This window comes from Oculina patagonica, chromosome 8 (genome assembly GCF_052425735.1).
Source record: "Oculina patagonica isolate OP01 chromosome 8, crgOcupat, whole genome shotgun sequence".
In the NCBI taxonomy this organism is placed as follows: Eukaryota; Metazoa; Cnidaria; class Anthozoa; order Scleractinia; family Oculinidae; genus Oculina; species Oculina patagonica.
This window is the reverse complement of record NC_135765.1, coordinates 17,464,111-17,487,674: the sequence shown is the minus strand read 5'-3', so window position 1 is coordinate 17,487,674 and position 23,564 is coordinate 17,464,111. Positions and strand designations below refer to the sequence as shown.

General features: G+C 37.9%; 3 protein-coding genes across 3 annotated transcripts in view; 2 read left to right on the top strand and 1 right to left on the bottom strand.

Annotated features, from left to right (window-relative positions):
• Positions 1-12,820, bottom strand: part of LOC144662809 (uncharacterized) — a 122,645-nt gene extending 109,825 nt beyond the window's left edge. Inside the window, exons 1-4 of the mRNA XM_078523754.1 lie at positions 12,645-12,820; positions 8,885-9,217; positions 4,180-4,449; positions 3,191-3,430 (exon numbers count right to left, since the gene is read on the bottom strand). Coding sequence (XP_078379880.1) covers positions 3,191-3,430; positions 4,180-4,449; positions 8,885-9,217; positions 12,645-12,720 — 919 coding nt within the window. The 5' untranslated portion in view covers positions 12,721-12,820. The remainder of the gene's footprint in view (positions 1-3,190; positions 3,431-4,179; positions 4,450-8,884; positions 9,218-12,644) is intronic.
• Positions 1-23,564, top strand: part of LOC144662800 (fibroblast growth factor receptor 1-A-like) — a 254,321-nt gene that overhangs the window by 210,229 nt on the left and 20,528 nt on the right. The gene's annotated exons all lie outside the window — the stretch shown is intronic.
• The window catches only part of LOC144662776 (uncharacterized), a 238,480-nt gene continuing 227,843 nt past the window's right edge, over positions 12,928-23,564 (top strand). Inside the window, 2 exon segments of the mRNA XM_078523689.1 lie at positions 12,928-13,064; positions 13,191-13,544. Of these exon segments, the coding sequence (XP_078379815.1) occupies positions 12,989-13,064; positions 13,191-13,544 (430 nt within the window). The 5' untranslated portion in view covers positions 12,928-12,988.

Below are 23,564 nucleotides of genomic sequence, written 5' to 3'. Positions count from 1 at the left end.
TAGTACAAGAAAACATTGGGGAAAGAAGACGGAGGTCAAAGGCCCAGTACGACAAGAGGGCATCGGCGCCGCTTACCGAATTCTCAAAAGGAGAAAAATGTAATTCACAAGGACAGAATGCCAAACCAAAAATCCAAGTAAATCACACGGGGTAGAGAAGTGCGTGACGTAAACGAACTCGACAAGAAATTCTGACTACGACAATAACAGAGTTTAATTGACAGAGTTCAATGTTCCATACAGGTTCAAATTGAGAGCGATACAAAGATGATTGATTCAAACCACGTGCTAGTGTTGTTGAAATGATTGCCGTAAACCGTATGTCGGTTCGAACTGAAATATAATAGCGAAATAGAACTAACGTGACTAATAAATCTAAGCATACAAGCTAAACAATTCGCGAGATATATAATTATAGCTAACATTCACAATAACGTCCGAATGAAGAAACGTAACATAATCTGCGCATATACTAATCTTATAGAAAGCTAACAAACGATAAAGTTTTATATGACAGCTAATTTTGGATAGAAGTTTATGACAATTAACCTTATAATAAGATAAAACTTAGCCTAGCGAGATAGTTTCTTAATGGTTCGAGTATAATATGCCAACTAAACTAACTCGATATAAACGGTATAGAAGCTATCCTGATAGTCGAGAAAAACGAAACTTAACGCAAAACAAATAACAAGGAAAACTAAGGATAAGCCTAAAAATAAGGAATAGATTACTTACTTTGGTTTGCACACGCACTGAATTAGACTTGATAGAGTAGGTAACCACGAGTGTAGAGAGAAATCTATGGCCCAATGCCGAGTAGATGTTGACGCAGTGAAGTCTACACTAGAACTGATCTAACTTAGAAATTCTTACGGATTTATCTATCCGAGAAACACGTGCGCAAAACCTGCGGTTATGACGATTTTCCTACATCGGACATAGCAGCCTAGGGCTGGTCTACCACAGTAAATAAAATAAGTAACACGCGGTATGATAGAAAGGATAATTCGATAACATTTAAATTAAAGTAAGTTCCTGTGATAAGATGTGGAGTAAACGTCACGTTTCAAAACCAACAAAAAAGTGTACGTGAAACCTAGGCCTACAAACAAACATCGACCCTGGATCTATGGGGAGGTAATTGGAAAACCTGCCCCAAGTTCCTGCATCGTGAGCACAGCTGTGGGACCAGTAAGGCGAAACCACGCACAAATCAGGGAGGCAAAGGCAGAAACAGTCGACAACTATGATAGAGGATTGGACCGATTTGAAACTTCATCCCTACCGTCTGAAAGTGAACCAACAGAAGAACCTGATCACCCAATGGAACACGAACTTGCACCTCCACTTCGCCGTTCAACAAGAGAATGTAGACTCCCCGCAAGATTTAATAACTTTATAATGGAATGAACGCTCAAGCGAATTGAACTTTGACTATAAATTTGGACATTGCTTTCGACTCTCCTTGACTAACAACAGCTAAGACAAATAGTGTTTCAATTTTAATTGATGGAGCGTGTATGGACATTTCATAATTATTTTTCATCTTCCAAAAGGGGAAAGGTGGTGCACTATGTAATTATCACTTGCACATTCATTTGCACCTAAGAATGTATTAATAATTACATGCAATAGCACCTTTATTGCACTGTCACGCACGTTTCCTAGTAGTATGTATTTATCCATTCTTCACATATAATAAATTCAGTTTCGTACATGTTACCGAACGATCAACAACTCCACCTCAGAGGCACCTGAGTACTTCCAATTCTCAATGTCATATTAACCATTCTAATGTCACTTGGGTCCGTCGGAGTCCAGGCTGGTGGAGGTGCTATCCAAGTCACAGACGCCGCTAAAAATACAATGCAGCCAATCCAGGTTTGAATTAAAGAAAAAACTTCTTTACACCATATTTTACGTTTAACAACCAACGCATGGAGGTTACCGAGTTGGGATTTCGAGTTGAATTTCAAGTTAGGATTTTCGAGTTGGATTTTCGAGTTAGATTTCGAGTTAGGATTTCGAGTTGAATTTCGAGTTGGATTTTCGAGTTGGATTTTCGAGTCGATTTAACGCGTCCAAAGCCGGGATTTAACGCACTTTTGTTGGCTCCGGTGGGCGGTGGATTTAACAAGATGTCAGTAGACCTGGGCCGTGGAGCAGTGATTTAACAGCGCATGATCACCTGAAACAGAGGACGGCAGCCGGGATTTATAAACATAAAGGGCTAAATGTTTTTCTCAAATTGTTCGTTTTAAGGAATCTGTTCTAAGAAGTCTCCATGCTTCTCCCTTGATAAAGCCTTTCGTGATGCCTGGAATCTGCCACCTTTGTACACTATCGCCTCCAAGAAAGTAGTTTCTGTTTCTGAGATTTCAGCAGTGAATTATATCGTAGGGTGAAAGCTGTTTTCCTTTAGAAAAAATTCTTCTATTTTGCTTCTTCTCGTGTCCCACATCAGTTCAATGAAAAGACGTCGTGACTCAATAACTCGTTTCCAAAGGATAGGCTTATTGCTACTTGTCTGAGTATTTCGTTTTCTATTTTGCCCATAAAGATGACAGCAGAAGCTGCGGTGATTGTCATGCCCATGGCCGTTTGATGTGCTTATTGATGACCTTTTCCACTGAATTGGAACAAGCTTTCTTGAAAGATCACACTGAGCATCTCTCTTAAAAACCTGTTAGGTACGGGAGAGTTTCCTTGATGAAATTCTTCATATGCTTCGCATACAGTGTTAATGAGACAAGGAAGGCGTTTTTAGGCTGTTTAGGCATGGCAGTGTAATTTTCTCAATGAGGTTATTTAAGTCGGTCACACGAAGCTTGTTGCTGTGTCAACGCTGAGCTATCAGCTGAAGTAGATGGTCAACAAAAGCTGAAATACGTTCTGTAGGGCAATCACACCCTGTTATTATAGGTCTTCCGCCAGGTGTGTTCATAATGGCTAATGTCGGGTTTGAAATTTAATAAATTTGTGTCGATCGCCAAAATCTACCACAACCATTGCAAGCCACAAATCTTTACTGAAGAGGAAAAATAAGATTAGTATACAGATAAGATTAGCTACAGATTAGTACATGTATGTGTACATGTAAATGACATGAAACATTCAGGGAGATTGCAAATATTTAACTTTGCAATACACTGTAATACCATTGACTACATATATAAATTCAACTTACAAACAGTGACATTTCCTGCATCACTGTCGATAGCATTTCTCACAGTGCAGGTGTACAGAACATTATTTAGAACTTTTGAGATGTTTAGAATGCTGCTGTCACACATGCTTTGTGGTGGTTCACATGGAGTCCACCTATAAGAAGGTGGAGGATTTCCTTCTGCTTTACACTGAAGGGAAACACTTTGTTGAACCACAACTTTATTTTCACTTGCAGTAACCTCGATAATCTCGGCAGGATCTGTAAATTACAAAAAGTTGAAGCAAATCTTAGAATTCTGAGTGCATTTGTTGACAACTTAGTAGTTTAAGGGGCAGCGTCATGGCTAAGTTAATTTTATGTTATTAAATTTTGTGAAATATATTCGCTATAAAACTTAAATGTTTGGAAAAAAATAATTCTATGATTCTTAAATGACAAAACCATAGCTTCATTGCAGCCAAATGTGTCTACCCAGGCGTTATAACTTAAAGTTACAAGCAGACAAGATTAACTTTGAAAACTGTTCGCGGAACCATATTTCAAAAACCTGTATCCCAATCCGATTCAATCTTGGACACTTTTGGCCATCCGTACCTTCTTTTGCATTTTTTGGTGTGTTATTTAAATATTCCTTCACCATTTTAAGAGGTTATTTTATATACTTTAAACGAATTTGCCGGATGGTCATTTTACATGCCTAAGTCTGGCTAAAATACGTGACATGGTTCCTTTAATGCAGGAATGTACAATGTCATGTAAGGAAAGATACACTACATGTACACTGATACAGCTAGGTACATGTATGATAATTTTTATGAAAGGCACAAAAATAAATAAAGCCAATACATGTATATCTTTAAATATATACCAAAAACAACAAGACTTTATATAAATTTTATTATGTAAGCTTACTACAGATTAAGCAACATATTAAGACATAAATATTGAACCTAGAGCACAGAATGGTACTGCATTTTTATTTTTACAGCTCGTGTACATGTACCTACATGTAACATTCACTTTAACTCTGTGGTCATCTGGGGTTCCAAATCCATTATAGGCCTTGCAAATGAAGACATGTATCCCAGAAGCAGTTCTGTTGATGTTTGGAAAATCCAAAGTACGGCCCCAGGGGAGTACTTCACTGCTACCATCCTCTAGAACTCTGGTCCAGGTGATGTTTGATGTTGGTTTGCCAGATGCGTCACAGAACAAATGAATGTCCGAGCCTTCACGTACAGTGTGGTCACGACTTACATTAGTTAGCTTGGCTGGAACTAAAAAAAAAATGTACAGAAGCTCAATTAAGTGCAAAGTCCCAGCCAATGCCCTTTATTCAACAATTACAGTTGTACTAGAAGCCAATTTCTGTTTGAATTGTTGTCCAATTAGACATGATTATGTGACCATGTTCAAAAATAATTATGGTATATTTTTGTAGCATATGAAATAAATATATAACCAAAAGTAACAAAATAGCATAAAAATTAATCCATACCAATCTGCACATTTTGAAAAAAACGTAAGAGGGGTCCTTCTTAACTACCAATTTGTTGCTAAGAAAGATTTCTGACCGTCAACTGTTGGAAACCAAACCTCCCATGGTTGAGATTTTTGCTCAACTTTGTTCTATTAAAGAGCCCTTCAAAAGTTTCAAAACACGGCCATATTTGACAAGTCATGTGACAGGAATAAAAAAACACCCTAAAACTGAAAGGGCATGTAGATCTAAAAATTAAAATTAATCAGTGCCAACAGATAAAAATAAAAGAATGTCTATGCGTTTAATGCTTCGTATCGTTTTTAGGAAATTCGCACTATTATTAAAGTTATGGCATTATAAAGACTTGTATTTTCAGACTTTCTTCAGTAGTGTCCCATTCTTACATGTAAATTGTAATTCCATACATTTGAAGGATTGTGAAGAAAGATATGTTATCTCTAATTCTTTGAAAAAAATTGGAACTTTACATTTCTCTCAAAAGTTTTAGGGATTTTAACTTTTAGCGCATGGTTTGGGACTGGCACTAGTTACGCGCACCTGCAATATCAATTTTTCAATGCACTTGTCCTCCCCAACAAAAATTCATCGTTAAGCATTGCCTAACACTTTCAAAATAGCTTGCCACTAAAAAAACCATATTCAGCGATTCCTTAGCAACTGATCTAGATCTGTGGTTAAGAAGGACCCCCCTTAACAACTAGCTTAAAGAAGGTTAAAACTAGGCAGTTAATGTAACTATATTACCTTGAATTAAAATGCTGTCGCCAGTAAAGAACAACATAATTATAAGAGCAAAAAAAAAAATAGATGTAAAGAAGGGCTAACTGTCCTTAAAAATGTGCCAACACTGCAGTGCTTGATAAAAAAAACAGACTACCGTAAAGTTCCGTGTATAAGCCGCACCCGTAGATAAGCCGCACCGCCGAAACTGCTACCCGCAACAGGATTAAAACTTCATGTATTTCCTGTGAAGGTCAATAAAAAAAGGGAAGTGATTGGCCATTTGCCTTGTGAGTACTTGCGATTATCTTGATCAGTTTTCTCGCATGCAGCAGAAAGACATGCCTAACAGCTTTGCAGTGGAAAGCAAAGGCAGTGAACAACTCAGGTTGTTATATGTTTCTTCAGTGACATATTGAGGAGTTTTTTTTTTTTTGTGGGTTTTTGCTCCCCTTGTTTTTACGCCCCCCCCTTATATTAATAATTAAAAATTGATAAAAAAAAAAAAAAAAATAAAAAATATTTCACATAAATTATATTTAAAAGTAGCACATTTCATTCTCTCAACTCTCTCTGTTGATGACAATAACAAATGCTACAAAATGTATGATTTTTAAGAGCTTTTCTCAAATAAACACCACTCCCAAAAAAGCACCGCAAACAAAACACTAAAAATTTAAGGAACACAGTGACCCTCAATCAAGGAAATTAAGTTACCACTTCTTTTCAGGGTTTTATGTATACAGTGTAGCTCCAAATTTAAGCCATGAAAACAGTTACATGAAAATTATCTTTTCTCTTTTCAAATGCTTGTCTTGTGTTTTAATTTACAAGGCAATTGTCGAGCCTTTGATAATGTTACTCATTAATACAGACAGTAGATTCTTTTTAAACTTTATGTAGTGACCAGAAAAAATCTCCATATTGTTGCACATGAGATCCAATTTTATAGAAGATAGCCAAGTTAATTATCAAAATGTCATGGAAGGAAAACGGCTAGCTTTTCAGGCTATGTTTATATTTCAACAAGTGCAACTTTGCATTATCTAACATAAATTGTTCATAAAAATAACCTGCACAATTTAAAGAAATTCCCTGAAAAAATTATCAATTTAACAATGTAACTCATTAATACAGACAGTAGATTCTTTTTAAACTTTATGTAGTGACCAGAAAAAATCTCCATATTGTTGCACATGAGATCCAATTAATTTTTATAGAAGATAGCCAAGTTAATTATCAAAATGTCATGGAAGGAAAACGGCTAGCTTTTCAGGCTATGTTTATATTTCAACAAGTGCAACTTTGCATTATCTAACATAAATTGTTCATAAAAATAACCTGCACAATTTAAAGAAATTACCCGAAAAAATTATCACTTTATTCAAACGTTTTCAGCTAAACATTATTTGAAGGTGCTTTATAGAGAAACAACTTTGAGAGTTCAGGCAACAAGAAGAATCCAAGAGAAAAACCTACTGAGCGGCCCATTTATCCCGCCAAATGAATGCCAGTGGTTACGCAATGAATTTCCTTCTCTTTATGGTGTCTTGTGTCACATGGAAGTTAACAAGGCAAAATAGCTCATTTTAGAAAAGTTAAATCCATTTGCGAAGTCAAAAGATTGTTGAACCATTATTTTATTGTGTTCAATATGTACGAATAAACATTTGCCTGCATGCATTAACACAGACGGCAGTTTTCTTTTGTGTTTCATGTAATGCCTCTGAAATATCCCTTTTCTTCTACTTCATGGATTTTATTGTTACAGTAGCTAATTATCTTTCATTCCTTTGTGCTCTAATTTTTTGTTTGATCACACGCGGCCAAGATGTTGTATTTGATCAACATGACATACTGATGTTGGCAATAAGATTGCATTACGTTTCAGCTGTAAGACTTACATTTCATTGTCTTGCATTATTTTGACTTCTATGTGTTCCTAGAGTGGGTTTTAAGTCGTTTAAGTGAGTCGCACTTTCGACTGTTTAGCGTAGTATTTGGAGCAATTTTGAAGCATTCTCATATATTGTCTTACTGAAAACATAACGCAATCTTAGAGCCAACATCAGTATGTCATGTTGATCAAATACAACGTCTGGGCCGCCTGTGGTTTGATAAGTGATTTTTTCCTTCTCAAACCTGATAAAACAAGGTCAAATAAGCCCCCCAAAATGTATAACTGTTTGCTGCACAATTTGCCAAAAAATGCCACATAATTCATAGACTGGGGACCCTTGAAAAGCAAAAGGGACCTTCCGTTTCATAGAACTGGAGGTCCCAGGGACCCCTAGCTTCCAAAAAAATGGGAACTCTGACAATTAGGGATGTTCTGTGCATTAACCTCATGGAGGGGGTGATGAAGTCTTTTAGAAAACACAAAAATATGGAACAAAAGAATTATCCAAAACTGCAAACTACAAATTATAAATTTCAATCAAACCTAAAAACTCCAAACAAAATTATAATGAATCCATCAAAGCCAAAAAATTAAACAGTACCCAGGTTTCAAAATCCTAACAGGGATATGACTTATTATACATTGTAGTCACTATCTGTTTTCTCATTGGCAACCTACATATTATTAACTAATCTGTTAAAAGTAGCAGTGAATAATCATGATAAACATCGTGCACACTACCTCAAAGTAGAATAAACACACAACATGCATACAATTATGTTAGTACAATAAGCACTTTGCATAAAGAATAAAATTTGCACACTAGCATTCATTCAATCTCTTCAATTTTTGAAGACTTTTGATTGTAGTTTCTTCATCCCAAACAGACCTCAAATATCAAGACAATACAAAAACATATCGTACTTGCCACTCCTTGCACCCATTACCTCCAGCTTTTACTCCACCCTCCACCCCTCCCTACCAAACGGACCCCCCTATACATGTAAGTTTTTTAAGCCAATTTTATTTGCAGCTCATACAGTGTAATTGTTCATATTTTCGATTACCTGGACCCTTGATTATCCAGACTATTTAGTCCAGTCCCTATGAGTCCAGATAATCGAGGTTTGACTGCATTATGACTGTTACTCAAGTGACAGGTTTTACTGCGCTTAATATACCTTTGAAGCTTTAATAAGTGGTTACACATTAACTACCTGGTTTAAAGCTTCATCTAGCTTTGCCCTCCCCCCCCCCCCCCCCGCCTTCCCTGGCATCCTCCGCCCCCATTCCAAAATGCTCAGCCGCATCTGGTTACTCAGGTGATAGGTTTTATTGTGCTTTTAGAGGTTTTACTGTGCTTGATATACATTTGAAGCATTAAAAAGTGATTAAACTGCCTGGTTTAAAGCTTCATCTAGCCTCTGTTTTGATCGTAAATGGAGTAAGGGTAGGGGGAAGTGGGACCAAAAACGTATTCCACATTCTCCCACCCACTCCCCTCATGCAACACAGACACGATAATTTAATTAGAAGTTACAACGATAAAGTTCAAGAACAACACATTGAAAGAAAAATTGTTACTTACAAAACACGTCAACAGTTACTTTATCCAACAGTTCTTCTACAAATGTAACACTGTTAATCACTCGAATGGTGTATTTGTATTCATCATTTCTTGTGACGTCCTTTATCACTAGCGTTGCAGGAAGATTTGCTTCGTACTCAGCTTTGAAATTATCTGAAATTGTGAACGTGGGAGAGCTATCAGCTCGCGATGCAATTTGTGATCCCTCTCTCTTAATGCTGATGCCAAAACTTGCAGTAGCAGTGAAGTTCCACACGAGCTCAACTTGTGTGTTGTTGACTCCTCCCACCACAACAGTAGGATTGGCAGGCTTTCTTGTGAAACTGAATGATTCTGAAATAACACAAGAGAATTGAAGAATTCGCTTACCAGTAGCATGAACTATCGTAAGTTATATAATAACCTGAATTCTATGCTTGTTTTGATTGGTTCTTACTTATGATCTATTAGAGTACAGACACATAGATGACATCAGGCAGTGGTGTGACTCGCGCGTGATCAGAGTTCATACAATGTAGTCCAAATCAGAGTTGTCGGCGAAGTTGGGCCACAACAAAGTGAAAAAGTTCAGCTTAATTACAAATCTACAGTGAGAAATAATATGCCAAGTATCATTCACCTTTCGAAGCATTTAACTGGGCTAAAAAAGCTTAAAGAAGACAGTGAATTATTCAAGAAATCCTTGAAATCTGTATGAAAGTGTTTGACCGATTTTGTACAGTTGGAAGACGGAACGCCACGGGAAACAAATGGTGAATGGCAATTGGACACTTAGGCCCTGTTTATACTTCGAATTTAATTCCGACGAATTTAATTCAAATTAAATCCGTTGATTAGTCAACATTAATTGCCGCCTGATTTAGACGTCGGATTTAATTTAACCGAATTTAATCTTTCACCCGAGTCTTCAGCACTTCTGACCAGTGACGGGGATAATTCCCGCAAAAACTAACGGGAGATCGCGAAATTTTTCGGAGCGCGCAGATTTAACCAAAACAACCTGGCAAGGTTTACAAAGGCATTATTGCTGGAGAAAATATCCAGAGAAAGACAGCGGAGAAGGCAGCTGCGACGTCGAATGTTGACACTGGTAGTGGTGAGGAAAAGGTTTCTTGCGCGAGTTTGTTTATCGATTTGTTTGCTGTTACAATTAGTCGAAGATGAAGATGTTCAGTGTCACCAGAGTTGTCGTCACAGTATCAGAAATACACGATGGTGGGAATTAGTCTGGGCGACATATGATGAAGGAAGATTCAAGAAAGCGTTTCGAGTGTCAAGAAAAACATGCAACTTTATTTTAAAGAGCATTCGACCCGACATTGAGAAAAATACCATGACAGAAACCCCCCAGGAGCACGCTGCAAACAGTAACCAACACTTTTGTTTGCCTCCCATCGCGCCGTTTCTTCGTTTTGTTCAGCAATCGAACATTCCAACCGAACACACACACTTCTCCCACAAGCTATGCATGAGTCAGGGCTTTTGATAATTCGCGGGGAAAAAAGTGAAATTTCACAGGATTTGAAGAGACAAATAAGTGGAGAAAACGGCCAATTTCGCGGGATTTTCACGGAAATTTTTGGGGCAAATTTTCGTTGACAAGCAAACAAGAAAGAAAAAAAGGAAGATTCCTGACAAAAATATTAGAAGGATGTCAAATTCAGGGCAAGAATAAAGACACAAAAATTCATCCAACACAATTCTGAAGGCAACTGTACTTGTTTCAAGCGGTAAGAAAAACAAATAAAGCTTTACCGAAATGCTTGGCAGGTTAACCTCCTTTTTCAGCTGCAATTCAGAGCCGAAAACTGTAATGCAATAAACTTATTTTCTCCACATCGCTCTCTTGTGTTGCTTTGCAGTTTCCAAGGTAAGATTGTTCTAGATCAAAGGTTTAAATCCATCTGTGAAGTCAAAACATTCTTGTGTCTTCATTCGTGTACGATTAAACGTGTGCCAGCATTACTTCAAACAGCAGTTTGCTTTCACTTTGTGTAGTGTTAACGAAAAGTCTTCTTTGCCACCAGTCCCCAGGTTTTCGCAACATATGATTCAATCTAAGAACGCCTGGTAGTTTGGTACAATGTTTACTTGTGGCGTTGACGAAATTTCAAGATAAATTTGCACGTTTACGGCAAAGTAAACAGCTCCAACAGCCAAGATAAGTTTCAAATATGTTGAACTGACATGTATTTGGTCGAATTTCTAGCGAATTTCACGGTATTTCACCACAGGCAGACCACCCTATGTGTTCGTGGTTAATAATTGTTGACATAAGGTTACGTTGAAATCATTGGCGCATATAGAAGATATATAGAGAAACATTACGTCGGCTTCGATTTACTACAAAATATAAAATTTTCTCTAAATTATTTAATAAACGTTAAGATGAAATGCTGAATGTGTCTTGTGTCATGTTTTTTTGCCGCCCTGAGCCCTGTAAGACATTTATTTTGCGAGATCATTTAGCAAACGGTAGAAGAGAGAGAGAAGAGAGAACAAGGCAGGCAGCTTTACCACCGGCGGTCGTGACCTTGTCTAATTCAAGCTGGAACTGACGCTAAACCATCAAAATTCTCGCCTCGAAAAACACCGGCATCCGATCGACTAGATATTTCTCTGTCCTTGTGCCGAATTAGAGCTTCACACTTCCAATATTTTTCGAGAAAAGCGATCCCGAAGTCTCAAAGTAGCTTTCTCCATATGATCAGTGCAAAATTCTGGATCAAAGGAATTTGAAACATACAAATAACAAAAGAAAATTAGGGCGTGCGTTTGATGTTTCGCATGTTTCAAATTCCTTTGATCCAGAATTTTGCACTGATCATATGGAGAAAGCTACTTTTAAGATTTCGGGATCGCTTTTCTCGAAAAATATTGGAAGTGTGAAGCTCTAATTTGGCACAAGGACAGAGAAATATCTAGTCGATCGGATGCCGGTGTTTTCGAGGTGAGAATTTTGATGGTTTAGCGTCAGTTCCAGCTTGAATTAGACAAGGTCACGACCGCCGGTGGTAAAGCTGCCTGCCTTGTTCTCTCTTCTCTCTCTCTTCTACCGGTCGCTAAATGATCTCACAAAATAAACGTCTTACAGGGCTCGGGGCGGCAAAAAAACACGACACAAGACACATTCAGCATTTCATCTTAACTTTTATTGAATCATTTAGAGTAACTTTTATATTTTGTAGTAAATCGAAGCCGGCGTAATGTTTCTCAACAATTATTAACCACGAACACATAGGGTGGTCTGCCTGTGATTTCATATGTTTTTGTCAATTTTGCGGGATTTCGCGGATATTCGCTTTTTTCACGATCCCATAATACATCTTGTTTTATTTAAATAACCCCAAAATTTTTGCATAAGCATTGTTTTCAATTTCTCTGGGGACGATTGCACGTCACTGTAAATCCCAAGAGAAATGAAAAAATGCTTTCAAATTTGGGGGGTACAAGATGTATTATGGGAACGGTGAAAACAGCGAATACCTGAATTTCGCGTCTCCGCGACCGCGCGAAATTTCAGAAGCCCTGAATTCAGTACTTTGTGGTCCTGTTGCAATTTATACCAATAAAATTCGACGATTGTGCGACGTATAAACAGGGCCTTAGCTCAACAAAAAGAAAACGAATCAGTCAGAATATTGTATGCATAATTAATGTAGGGGGCTGTGCGGAAACCTTGCCAACACAACTTACATAAGCTTTAAAAATTGATATTAAAAACAACCTCGGGAGTTTGTATCACAATCACCATACTTACCGGACCGCCTTAGTACTCCAAAAATCACAAGCGTGGCTAACATCCATCGACAAACAGAGACGTGAAAAGCATTCATTTTCTTTTATGCTGAGTTGAATTGAAACAACTCTCAAGTAGTTCGTGGCCCATAAGACTTCCGCATAAATCCCGCATAGACGGAATTGTATTAGATCTGGCAGAGGGGAGGCAGAAGGAGGCAGAGGGGCATTCTGTCTGCGCATGTGTACAAATGATTTCATGAAGTTAACATGAAGTTATCCGCTGAAACGCGCCTGCTCAAAAATAAACATGGCGGTGTCAATTCAATTTAAAAATTCTTTTAATTCAACTCAACATAAAAGAAAATGAATGCTTTTCACGTCTCTGTTTTTCGATGGACGTTAGCCACGCTTGTGATTTTTGGAGTGCTGAGGAGGTCTGGTAAGTTCGGTGGTTGTTTTACGATAGTTCATGCTACTGTTCAGTACTGTTACGTTTCATTTCCGGGTTTGATTGCTGATAAGTGAATTCTTCTTCTTGGGACATTATGACCGGCTACCATTTCAGAATCATTCAGTTTCACAAGAAAGCCCGCCAATCCTACTGTTGTGGTGGAAGGAGTCAACAACACACAAGTTGAGCTCGTGTGGAACTTCACTGCTACTGCAAGTTTTGGCATCAGCATTAAGAGAAGAGCTGATGGATCACAAAAGGTCCCAATTGCATCGCGAGCCGATAGCTCTCCCACGTTCACAATTTCAGATAATTTCAAAGCTGAGTACGAAGCAAATCTTCCTGCAACGCTAGTGATAAAGGACGTCACAAGAAATGATGAATACAAATACACCATTCGAGTGATTAACAGTGTTACATTTGTAGAAGAACTGTTGGACAAAGTAACTGTTGACGTGCTTTTTGTAAGTAACAATTTTTCTTTCAATGTGTTGTTCTATGTTGCGTGTGGGGAGTGGGTGGGAGAACGTGGAATACGTTTTTGGTCCCACTTTCCCCTACCCCTACTCCATTTACGATCAAAACAGAGGCTAGATGAAGCTTTAATCAGGCAGTTAATGTTTAATCACTTTTTAAAGCTTCAAATGTATATCAAGCACAGTAAAACCTGTCACCTGAGTAACCAGATACGGCTGAGCATTTTGGAATGGGGGCGGGGGGTACCGGGGAAGGGGGGGGGGGGGGTGGGGTGGTTGGATTGAGGATTTCTGAAGATTGTGATTGTTGTTCGAAAGCTATACAAACGTATCCGATAATTTTTCGAACTTTTCCGAACGTAAAGAAAGTTTACCCAAGGCTTTCAAGAAAGCTTCAATGTTTGAACTTTTGATCGTTCGGCATTAAAAACTTGTTAGCAGACAAGATGTCATCTGTTTTTTTTTTTTTTTTTTGTGCTTGTTCTCATTGAACGAAATCCCTTTAATTTAAACCACAGTTCCGACGATCCTTCTTTGTTTCTTTTTTCCCTTTCTTTTTTTTTATCTCTTTTTTCATCACAGGGCATAAAATGGGGTTCGGAAGTCGCCAATGTCAAAAATAATGACAAAAAAAGAATTCTCAACCGTTTGTGGGCCTCTACTAGTGGCGTCTGCAGGAGGATGTTTGTTGATTGAAAGTCCTACAACAGATTGCTTTGCCAAAAAGGATCCTGATGAAACGATCACAAGATGGAATGCTAAACTTTAAAACGTGGAAGGCTGAGCCCCCCACAAAGTTTTTATTTGGTGGGGGGGGGGGGGGCTACAGTCCCTGATGCACCCCCCTGCTCTACACCTATTTGGACTAAGATAAGATAAGATAACTTTATTTATACATGGTTTTTCCATCAGTCAATTAAGTTACTGGACTATCTACCTATCTAACTAACTACAAAAATTTAACAACAACAAATTCAAATAACAAAAAAATGTCTGCTTTTCATGGAGGCCGTGTCTAAAATTTACTTAAAATTTAGATATTACTTTAAACTGTGCCGACTTAATTTAGATTTGAAATCGGCCAGTGAAGATGCTTGTCTTAGGTCTATAGGTAAGTTGTTCCACAACTGAGCTCCGTTGTACAAAAACTTTTCTTGAGATAATCAGTTCGAAGTTGTGGAAGAACTAATTTGTTTTCGGTATTCCCTAAACGATAAGCACTGACATCATCACGATATACGATCTCAGATAATCAGGAGTAATACCATGTAATGTTTTATACATTAGGATAGACTTCTGTTCCAATCTTTGATAATAGAGTCTTCGCCACCCCAGTGTCCGGAACAAATCATCTAAATTACTATCATAGCTCGCAGACATTAGGGTACGAGCTGTGCGGTTTTGAAGCCTTTGCAGTTTTTCAGAAAGGCCCTTGTTACAGCTTCCCCACACTACGTTGCAATAATCAAATTGTGGTTGAATAAGGCTTTTATAAACTTTGATTAAAATATTAAATGGAGTGAGATGCCGAATTCCTTTAATTGCACCAATAGCACAAGCTATCTTCTTAGAAATGTTTTCAATTAATGACACTCCCAGTTTATATTTTGATCAACATAAACTCCGAGGGATTTAGCGGAGGCTTCTTGTTCTATTGCGTTCTCATTAGAGGGGACTTTCCGTAAATTTTTATAACTTCTGCCTTGATGCAATTAGCATAAACTCAGTTTTCTGTAATATAATGTATAAGATTAAGTTTTTTGGAGATTATAGGTGTTTAACATGTACCGTAATTACTTTTGTAACGTATAACGTAAGTAATGTAGTATGTCTGTGTAAATGTACTGTGTAATGTAATGTACCGGTATGTAGGGTTAAACAAATGTAATGTACTGTAGTGTAAGTCTTCTGAAGCATTAAAGTAAAAAAAAAAATTAAATAAAAAAAATAAATAAATAAATAAATAAACTCAGTTTTCATCATATTTAGAGAAAGCTTCGACAAATTTCTTACCGCAACTAATAAAACTTTTGTTTTTGAAAAAACAACACCTACACATGTTTTTGCACTACTATCAAAGCTTTGTAGGTCAAAGGCAACAGGATTAGATAATATTTCAGCAAAACTTCTAAGGGGACCCCTGATTTACTGGCAGAATCTCTCACTCATATATTTAATGAATCCCTAATGACGGGTATCTTTCTCGATGAGTGGAAATCTGCCAGAGTCACTCCATTGTATAAAAATTCTGGGAAGCGTTTTGATCCAACGAATTATCGGCCAATATCAGTAATTCCAGTTGTGGCCAAAGTCTTTGAACGGATAATCTATGATCAACTTTATCACTATTTAACAAAAAACAGCTTTCTCTCATGCCATCAATCTGGTTTTCGGTCTGTGCATTCCACGCTCACCGCACACTTATCGAAGCTACAGATAGCTGGGCCTTGGATATAGACCGTGGTCTTGTTAATGCCGTAGTCTTTTTAGATCTCAAAAAGGCATTTGATACAGTAGATCACGATATTTTGTTGCGAAAATTGCAATACTGTGGGATTTGTTGGACCAGTCATCAATGGTTTGCTTCTTATTTAGATAATCGAACACAGATTGTCATATTAATTCTTGTAAGTCAACTCCGAAATGTCTAAGATGTGGTGTTCCCCAGGAAACAATTTTGGGACCTCTTCTGTTTTTTATATATATTAATGACTTACCACACTGCCTGACATATTCGGAACCCAGAATGTACGCAGATGATGCTAGCCTAACACTTGCTAGCACTGACATTGAGCATATAATAATAAATTATCGCCTTAATCACGACCTGAGAAATGTGTATGAATGGCTGTCTGGACTAAATAGTCTGGATAATCAATTTATTGTGGCATAAACTGTTAACCACTATTGTTGACATGATGGATGTAAAAACACTTTTGTTTTGACAAGATACTAGTTCATAATTTTTACACCATGCTGATTGAGCTAATACACCGAGTTCATAATGCACCCTGGAAAACTGATCAGAACCATTTACGGACTTACAAAATGTTATTTAAATCTTTGTCAATTTTATAAAATCTTTGTACTTTTATTGTAAATTTCAATGTCCGTAAATCCCATAGAAAAACCTTATTACATGAAATTTTCGCGACACTTTAATTTTGCGAATTTTCCGATTCCAAAAAAAAATCGTGAAATTGGTCAGCGGGATGATGGCGAGATGAATGTAGGGTAGATATGTTATGTATGGGGAACTATAATGTCCCCAATATAGTAATTAACATAATAGTTCCCCATACATAACGTACCTACCCGAGATGAACGGACGTGCCCCGAGCTCCCTCTTCAAATTGTTTATCAATGTTCTTTTAAAAACGTGATATTGCTTTATTCCTGTGCTTATCACCTTAAAGAGGCGAATGAGTATCAAAACCAGGTCTAAACCAATGAAAGGGAGTGAAATGTCAGCCCAGGGGGGCTTTTTTTCTGTAATGTAAGTAACTGTTCTGTAAGTAGTGTAAGTAATCAATTTGTAAGAAGGCTTTTTTTCTGTAATGTAAGTAACTGTCCCGTAAGTAGTGTAAGTAATCAATTTGTAAGAAGTCTTTTTTTTCTGTAATGTAAATAACTGTCCCGTAAGTAGTGTAAGTAATCAATTTGTAAGAAGTCTTTTTTTCTGTAATGTAAGTAACTGTCCCGTATGTAGTGTAAGTAATCGATTTGTAAGAAGTCTTTTTTTTTCTGTAATGTAAGTAACTGTCCCGTATGTAGTGTAAGTAATCGATTTGTAAGAAGTCTTTTTTTCTGTAATGTAAGTAACTGTCCCGTAAGTAGTTACGTAATCAATTTGTAAGAAGTCTTACTCCAGCTTGTAAATGACGGGGATGATCGAAGGATTTTTGGGGGTTTGAAATGTTCGATTCCGGGGTTTTTTTGCATTGGAAAATTTGGCAAGTATTTTTTGGGTGACTTGATTTAAACAGGGGATTTTTTTGGGTATTAAAAACGAACTAGTGTGCCTTGGCACGGCCTTGGCGTATTTATGGTATGATGAATAAACAAACACGAACATTCAATTTTGTATGATTTTCTTTGTGTTATATTATTGCCTCTCCTGGCAATTAAGGGGCAATTTGACAAGGGAATTTTTTAGCGGTTATTTTTGGTCCAGGGACTTTTTTGGGTAATGTTGGAAGACTTAGGGACTTTTTTGGGTCCTGAGTTTTGCCTCCATTCGATCATCCCCGTCATTTACAAGCCGGAGTACCCCCCTGGGAATGTCAGTTACTGACTCTTCTGATAAACTCGACTCTGTCCTGACCAAGATGGACGCCAAGATGGATGACTTTTTAGAGGCGAAAGTCGAACAAGAAAGAAAGCTAAACTCTATACTGCAGAAATTAGAGAATCTTGAAACAAACCAGAAGCAGACCACTGAAGGCGTTAAGGATTTGAACCAAAGCTATGGTCTTCTGGAGGAACAAGTTACTGAAGTCAAAACCAATATGACAGAAAAAGCCTCCCGCGTAGAATTGACGACCTCGAAAACCGCTCTAAAAGAAACAATGTTGTTATATGGGGATTAAAAGAGGATACAGAGAAGGGATACGATTCCCTAGAGTTCTTCTTGGTGCGCAATCTGTTCGAAACCCATATGGGAATCAAGGACATCGAAGTAATGTGGGCGCACCATACAAACATAAAAGAACGTGCTGCGACAGCAAAGCCAACACCAAGACCAATTCATGTTTACCATCTGAGGTACACGGATAAGGTGAAGACCGTAAACGCTGCTTCCAACGCTCTTATAGTAAAAGAATTCCATGATTTCCAAATCTTTATTTCAGACGACGTAACAAAGTCTGTGCGTAGAGATAGGGCCAAACTACGAAAAGATTATTTAAATAAAATTAAGCAAAGAGAAGAAGTGGAATTCGCCTTTTTCATATGACTCGTACGGACCTGCGCGCAATTTCCTTGGAAAACCATATTAAAAAAAGTCCCGTATTAGGGCCGTACGCCTCGCTCTAGCAGGGCCGGAAAAAGCCGTACGGCCCTACTAAAATAGCGTACGGTCCCGTTACTGCAGCGAGATGCCGGAATCGGAACCAGTTGATTCCACGGCTTTGAGTTCAGATGAACGATAGATAAGATTTTTCTAAATGGCAAAGATTGTCCAACAAGTTTATTAAAACTTACTAGAAAAAGATGGACTTGGCAAAAGATGAAGAAAAACGCCTGAAAACAACAATAAAATCGAAAAAAAAGCGTCAAAAAACAACGTACAATCGGGCTAAGACGTATCCTGTTTTGTAGTCATGATAATCATTGCAGAAAAAAATGCAAACGCGAAGTAAACTCAAATTTCTCTTTCTGCTTCGCAAATTTTTAAATAACAAGAAATAGCTGACACTAGGTTGCCCCCGGTGTTAATCCGCTTTTTCTTTTCTGATCATCCTTTTCTTCATTTCAGACATTTGATTGGGAATTAATTTTCTGTTTGGGATTTTTATAAAGAAAACGCTCCCTGTTGGCTTGTGTTTTATAATGGTTTCTGGCCTTTTCTTCATCAAGATGGAAAGAGGACATACAAAACAACACGAAATTAAGCAAAAATTCGGAAAGATTTTAATATGATACGGTACATTTAATTTCAAGAACGCGACAGCAGCATCTTGACATTATTTTGACATGTTTCACCTGTCAGCTAGACGCATTGACACGCCGGGACGAAGGGACAAAGGTCGACCAATCGCGACTTGCGTCGCTCGTTTTCGCGACTTCGTCGCTCAATGGGCCGCTTTGCGGGCTCGAACTCGCTTCACTGTGGCAAGTCTTGATCTCAGCGATGACAAACTTTAGAAACAGCAAAACGTTTTAAATTACCATTTGAGCCAGCCCAATTGTTTTCTAAATGTAAGGGCTGAGTGCCCAAGCATGGAGAATGACATGAAAATGATCAACCTTTAAGCCTGGTTTTCACTAGCGACGCAAGCAAATTCACAGATAGGAACTTGGAACAAAACAGGCCTAAACTATTACTTTGGGAACGATGTGTTCCATTCACAAATAGGAACTTGGAACAAAACAGTTCCAAATTTATTCCTAAATTATCAATTTGGGAACAATGTGTTACATGTAGGTGGGTGGGTGAGTAAGTGAGTAAGTAAAACTTTATTTCCGTGTCTATGTATTTATAGCCCTTGTGGGCTAATTAGAGACATCAATTAAAATACATAAAAAACTATTAATACTTAAAAAAAATACTCTGCCTAAAATCATTTAAAATACTTAGCATTTGAGATAGATCAAATGAAATTTGTAACTGAGACTTGTCAATTAATAAAGAAAATTTAAAAGAGATAATTGAGATAATTAAATCTTACGGCAGACATTTGCATTGACAGAGGTGAGAAGATCTTTCGACCTCCTTTTCGACTCCATCACCTGTTGGTCATTCTTGCTTGGGTTCCCGCCCGAATATCTTGAAAACAGTTGTGCTCAAGTGGTCTCAGACGTTAAAGCCGTCTAGTATAAAAACGGGACGCTTTTAACTAGTGTAAAAACAGTAAATAAGACAGACGCCTTTAACGTCTGATGCATTCTCGTCCCTATAGCCCTTTCATTTCTCTTAGCCGGCTGAGCCTTGGCATGAGGAAACGAAGGGCTCTGGGGACACAGGATTTTCAGTCCTAGATTCTAGGACTTAATTCCGGTCCTCATGTATGCAGTCATGACGTTTCAAAAGAATGTACGAGAGAGTCGTTACGTTTTCGACTTCCGTTTAGGAATTCTTTGTTCCAAACACCTTTGATCTTACCGCCGACCACAATTCTTTGCGTTTCGTAAGAAAAATGATTGCAAGCCCTACAATGTAATCTGCCGATTAGAAAGCTGCCTCGCTCGTTTACTTCAGGCCCACTCGCTGCGGCGGCAATTTGGAGTGTTCTTGGTATATTCAATCAATTCTCCGCGGGTAGGACAGCCCCTGGTAAAAAGGCTGGCCGTATATTCCTAATTTTCTTTTATTATTATTATCAGCAGACTGCTAGGTTGAGTTCGCATCGCGGCCAAACTGAAAACCTCTGTTCACAAGTTAAATTTGGTTTGAAAGTTGGGGCTTGTAAAGTTTGTTTCCAGTTCAGCAACCAGTTCAACACTGTTTTCTATCGCTTAATTATTTATCGTAGAAGTGGTAATTTTTCATTTCAGCCCTTCTCTCAAGAGTTTTTCATTTCTTGTCACCCAACGGACCCAATATTTTCCGATTTTTCAAGTCTAATATGCTTTATATACATTTTAGTGAAGTAGTTCTTAGATCAAAATCAGGCCGGCTGCCTTATAACGACGTTAGCTGAAACCTTTTAGAATGATAACAGCTCCTGTCAAGGGTAGGTAGTCTAAATTTATATAAGTGGGCCAATTACTATTATAATTAATCAGCCTATCAACAACAACAACAACAAAAACAACATTAAAGGAAACAACTATCTCATGCAGAAGATGGTTTTCTTCATAAGGAATTAGAATAAAAGTAAATTATCAATCAGTACATTAAATACTGTCAGTGAATTCGAGGTTTTTCGGTGTGTTATTTTGAGGTGTTGCATTTATTAAGGGTGTTCTACGGGATTTGAGTAGCTTGCGCTCAGGCAAATATTTTCTCGCCCCGTATTCACATTATGCTCGAAAACTAATACCTGGCAAAATTCTTTAATTATGGGATGCCTTCTTCCCTCTTTTAATTTTTTGTTTTTTTAATTGCAAACACACAAACGCACAGCACTTACAAAAATACAAAAAAAGTATGCCCACTACTTACTTATTTTTTACAACACTTACACTACTTACAATGCGATGCTTACTACTTACAGTGAAATATATATTATTTTAAATACAAAAGAGACTAAAATACTATAACACTAAACATGGCACAAGAGCTAATTGACAGAACTTACACTGCACTTACAAAAAATACTGAAATTGGCACTAAACTAATACAGCTACTTACTATAACAACAGATCTAATGTAACTAAAATGATAAAGGATAAATATAACAGACAAAAGAAAATGCACCTTAACCTGGCTTTTTTACTTAATCAGTGGTACGAAAGCTACCGCATCGCTTATGCAGAGAGTGGTCCACTTAGCTTCATACTTTTTATAGATATCCCTCTTTTCATTATGGATTGCATTGGTTGACACTACTCCTTCATAGTCATTAAAAATCACCTCCGGTTAGGGATTCTGGCGATATCACCGTGAGTGCGTGCGTGGCCCCAAAGCCGTTTTCGCTCCTTTTTAAACAAATACTGTCTGTAAAGTAAAAGTTTTGAAATCGGGTTCTCCTGATGTAAGTTTCAGTTTATTTTTAGCATTCAAGAAGGAATAACATATTAAATAGATTTAGCCAAACCTAAAAGCGAAGCTCCCCGATTATTTACCTCGCCCTTTTCGTAAATCCGAATTTACTGACTGATAAGAGGGGAAAATATAGCCCTAGAGCCCGCGATCCAATGGAAGCCATTACTTGGTCAGCGTTTAACTTCAAAAAACATTCGACCTCGATGAGCTCTATATGTGAGCCCGCAATATGGTCATGTGATACTGGTCAGCGGATACTTTGTTTTGACAGCTGTCAATTGACCATGACATGGATGTCCAATATCAAAGATGTAAGCTGACGTTAGCCATAACCTTAAACCAATTTTTAAAGTATGGCCGCCATGTTAGGGCAACTTTGTCGTCGCACGCGCCTGCGAGCCATGCCGCTAGCCATGATGACCATGAATATTTATACCAAAAGCATAGGTCTGTTAATTTTCTATGGGTATGGTGCTCTACTCTGCGGCCCTTCGGGCCACTGGGAGCTCCGCTAAAAAAATTCGTGTAACCCCATACGTATCTTGGAAATAAGAGCATAAAAGAGGCCACATCTCTCAGCATTTTCAAGACAAACATCACAAATCTTAACAATCTTGATGCATTATTAGTAGTCCATGAGCTGAGATCCGAAAATTTGGGTTTATGGCTCACTTCGGGGGAACAAACGAAACATGTCTTATCTTAAACGTTGACTATTGCGCATCATAAAAATGTATTATAGCAAGGTTGGAACGGTAGCTTTCACTAAGTAAATCAAATTTTAAATTTGCCCCCCATACGCTTCTTTTGGCCGCCATCTTGGATTTTTTGGGAAAGCTACAAAGATGCTTGTATTCTTTTAACTTGAATGAATCGCATTTCAAACGCAAATTTAGAACGTATTGGAACATGATTTCGTTGATTCTAGTGTTTCAAGCAGTATGTCAAAAACTCGGGCTTCGTGCTTTTTCACGGGTTCCAAACACCGAGGTGTTTGAAACCGTGATGAAGCACAAAGCCCGAGTTTTTACATGTCTTCTCAAATGAAACAATACGAAATTATGCAGTGACATGCTTTCTTAAATCAAACCATTACCGAAAGTGTTTCTCTACACCATGAACAATGTCGGACGAATGCATAATATGTGGTGGCTCGGATTCAAAGCTACTTGCTCCCAGTGCAGAGATATCTCTTCATGGACAACCTTACATCGTGCTGCCGTGATCCGGAATCACAAACTAATTTTGGAAGCCTCAACTGAAAGCGAATTCCCCGAAAACCCCATAAAATATCATCGCAATTGTCGAGCTGAGTTTACCAACAAGAGAGATTTGCAAGTCACTGAAAAACCATCTGACGAATCGATGCAGCGACTGGAAGTGCGCCAAGAAGAAGCTCTAGAGACAAAAACCAGCCACGCTCTGCGATTCTGCCAGATCAATGTTTGTTTTGTAAAAAGTCAAAGTACAAGCCGAACACCAAGACCAGAGAGAAGTTGCACAGTGTGGAGGAATTTCGTGCCGATGAGACGGTAAGAAAATGTGCTTCTCATCATGTACAGTAAAACACTTCCATGATCGAGTGAGATAGCTCAGGATGTGATTGGAATATGTGCAAAAGATCTCATTTCTAGCGAAGCGAAG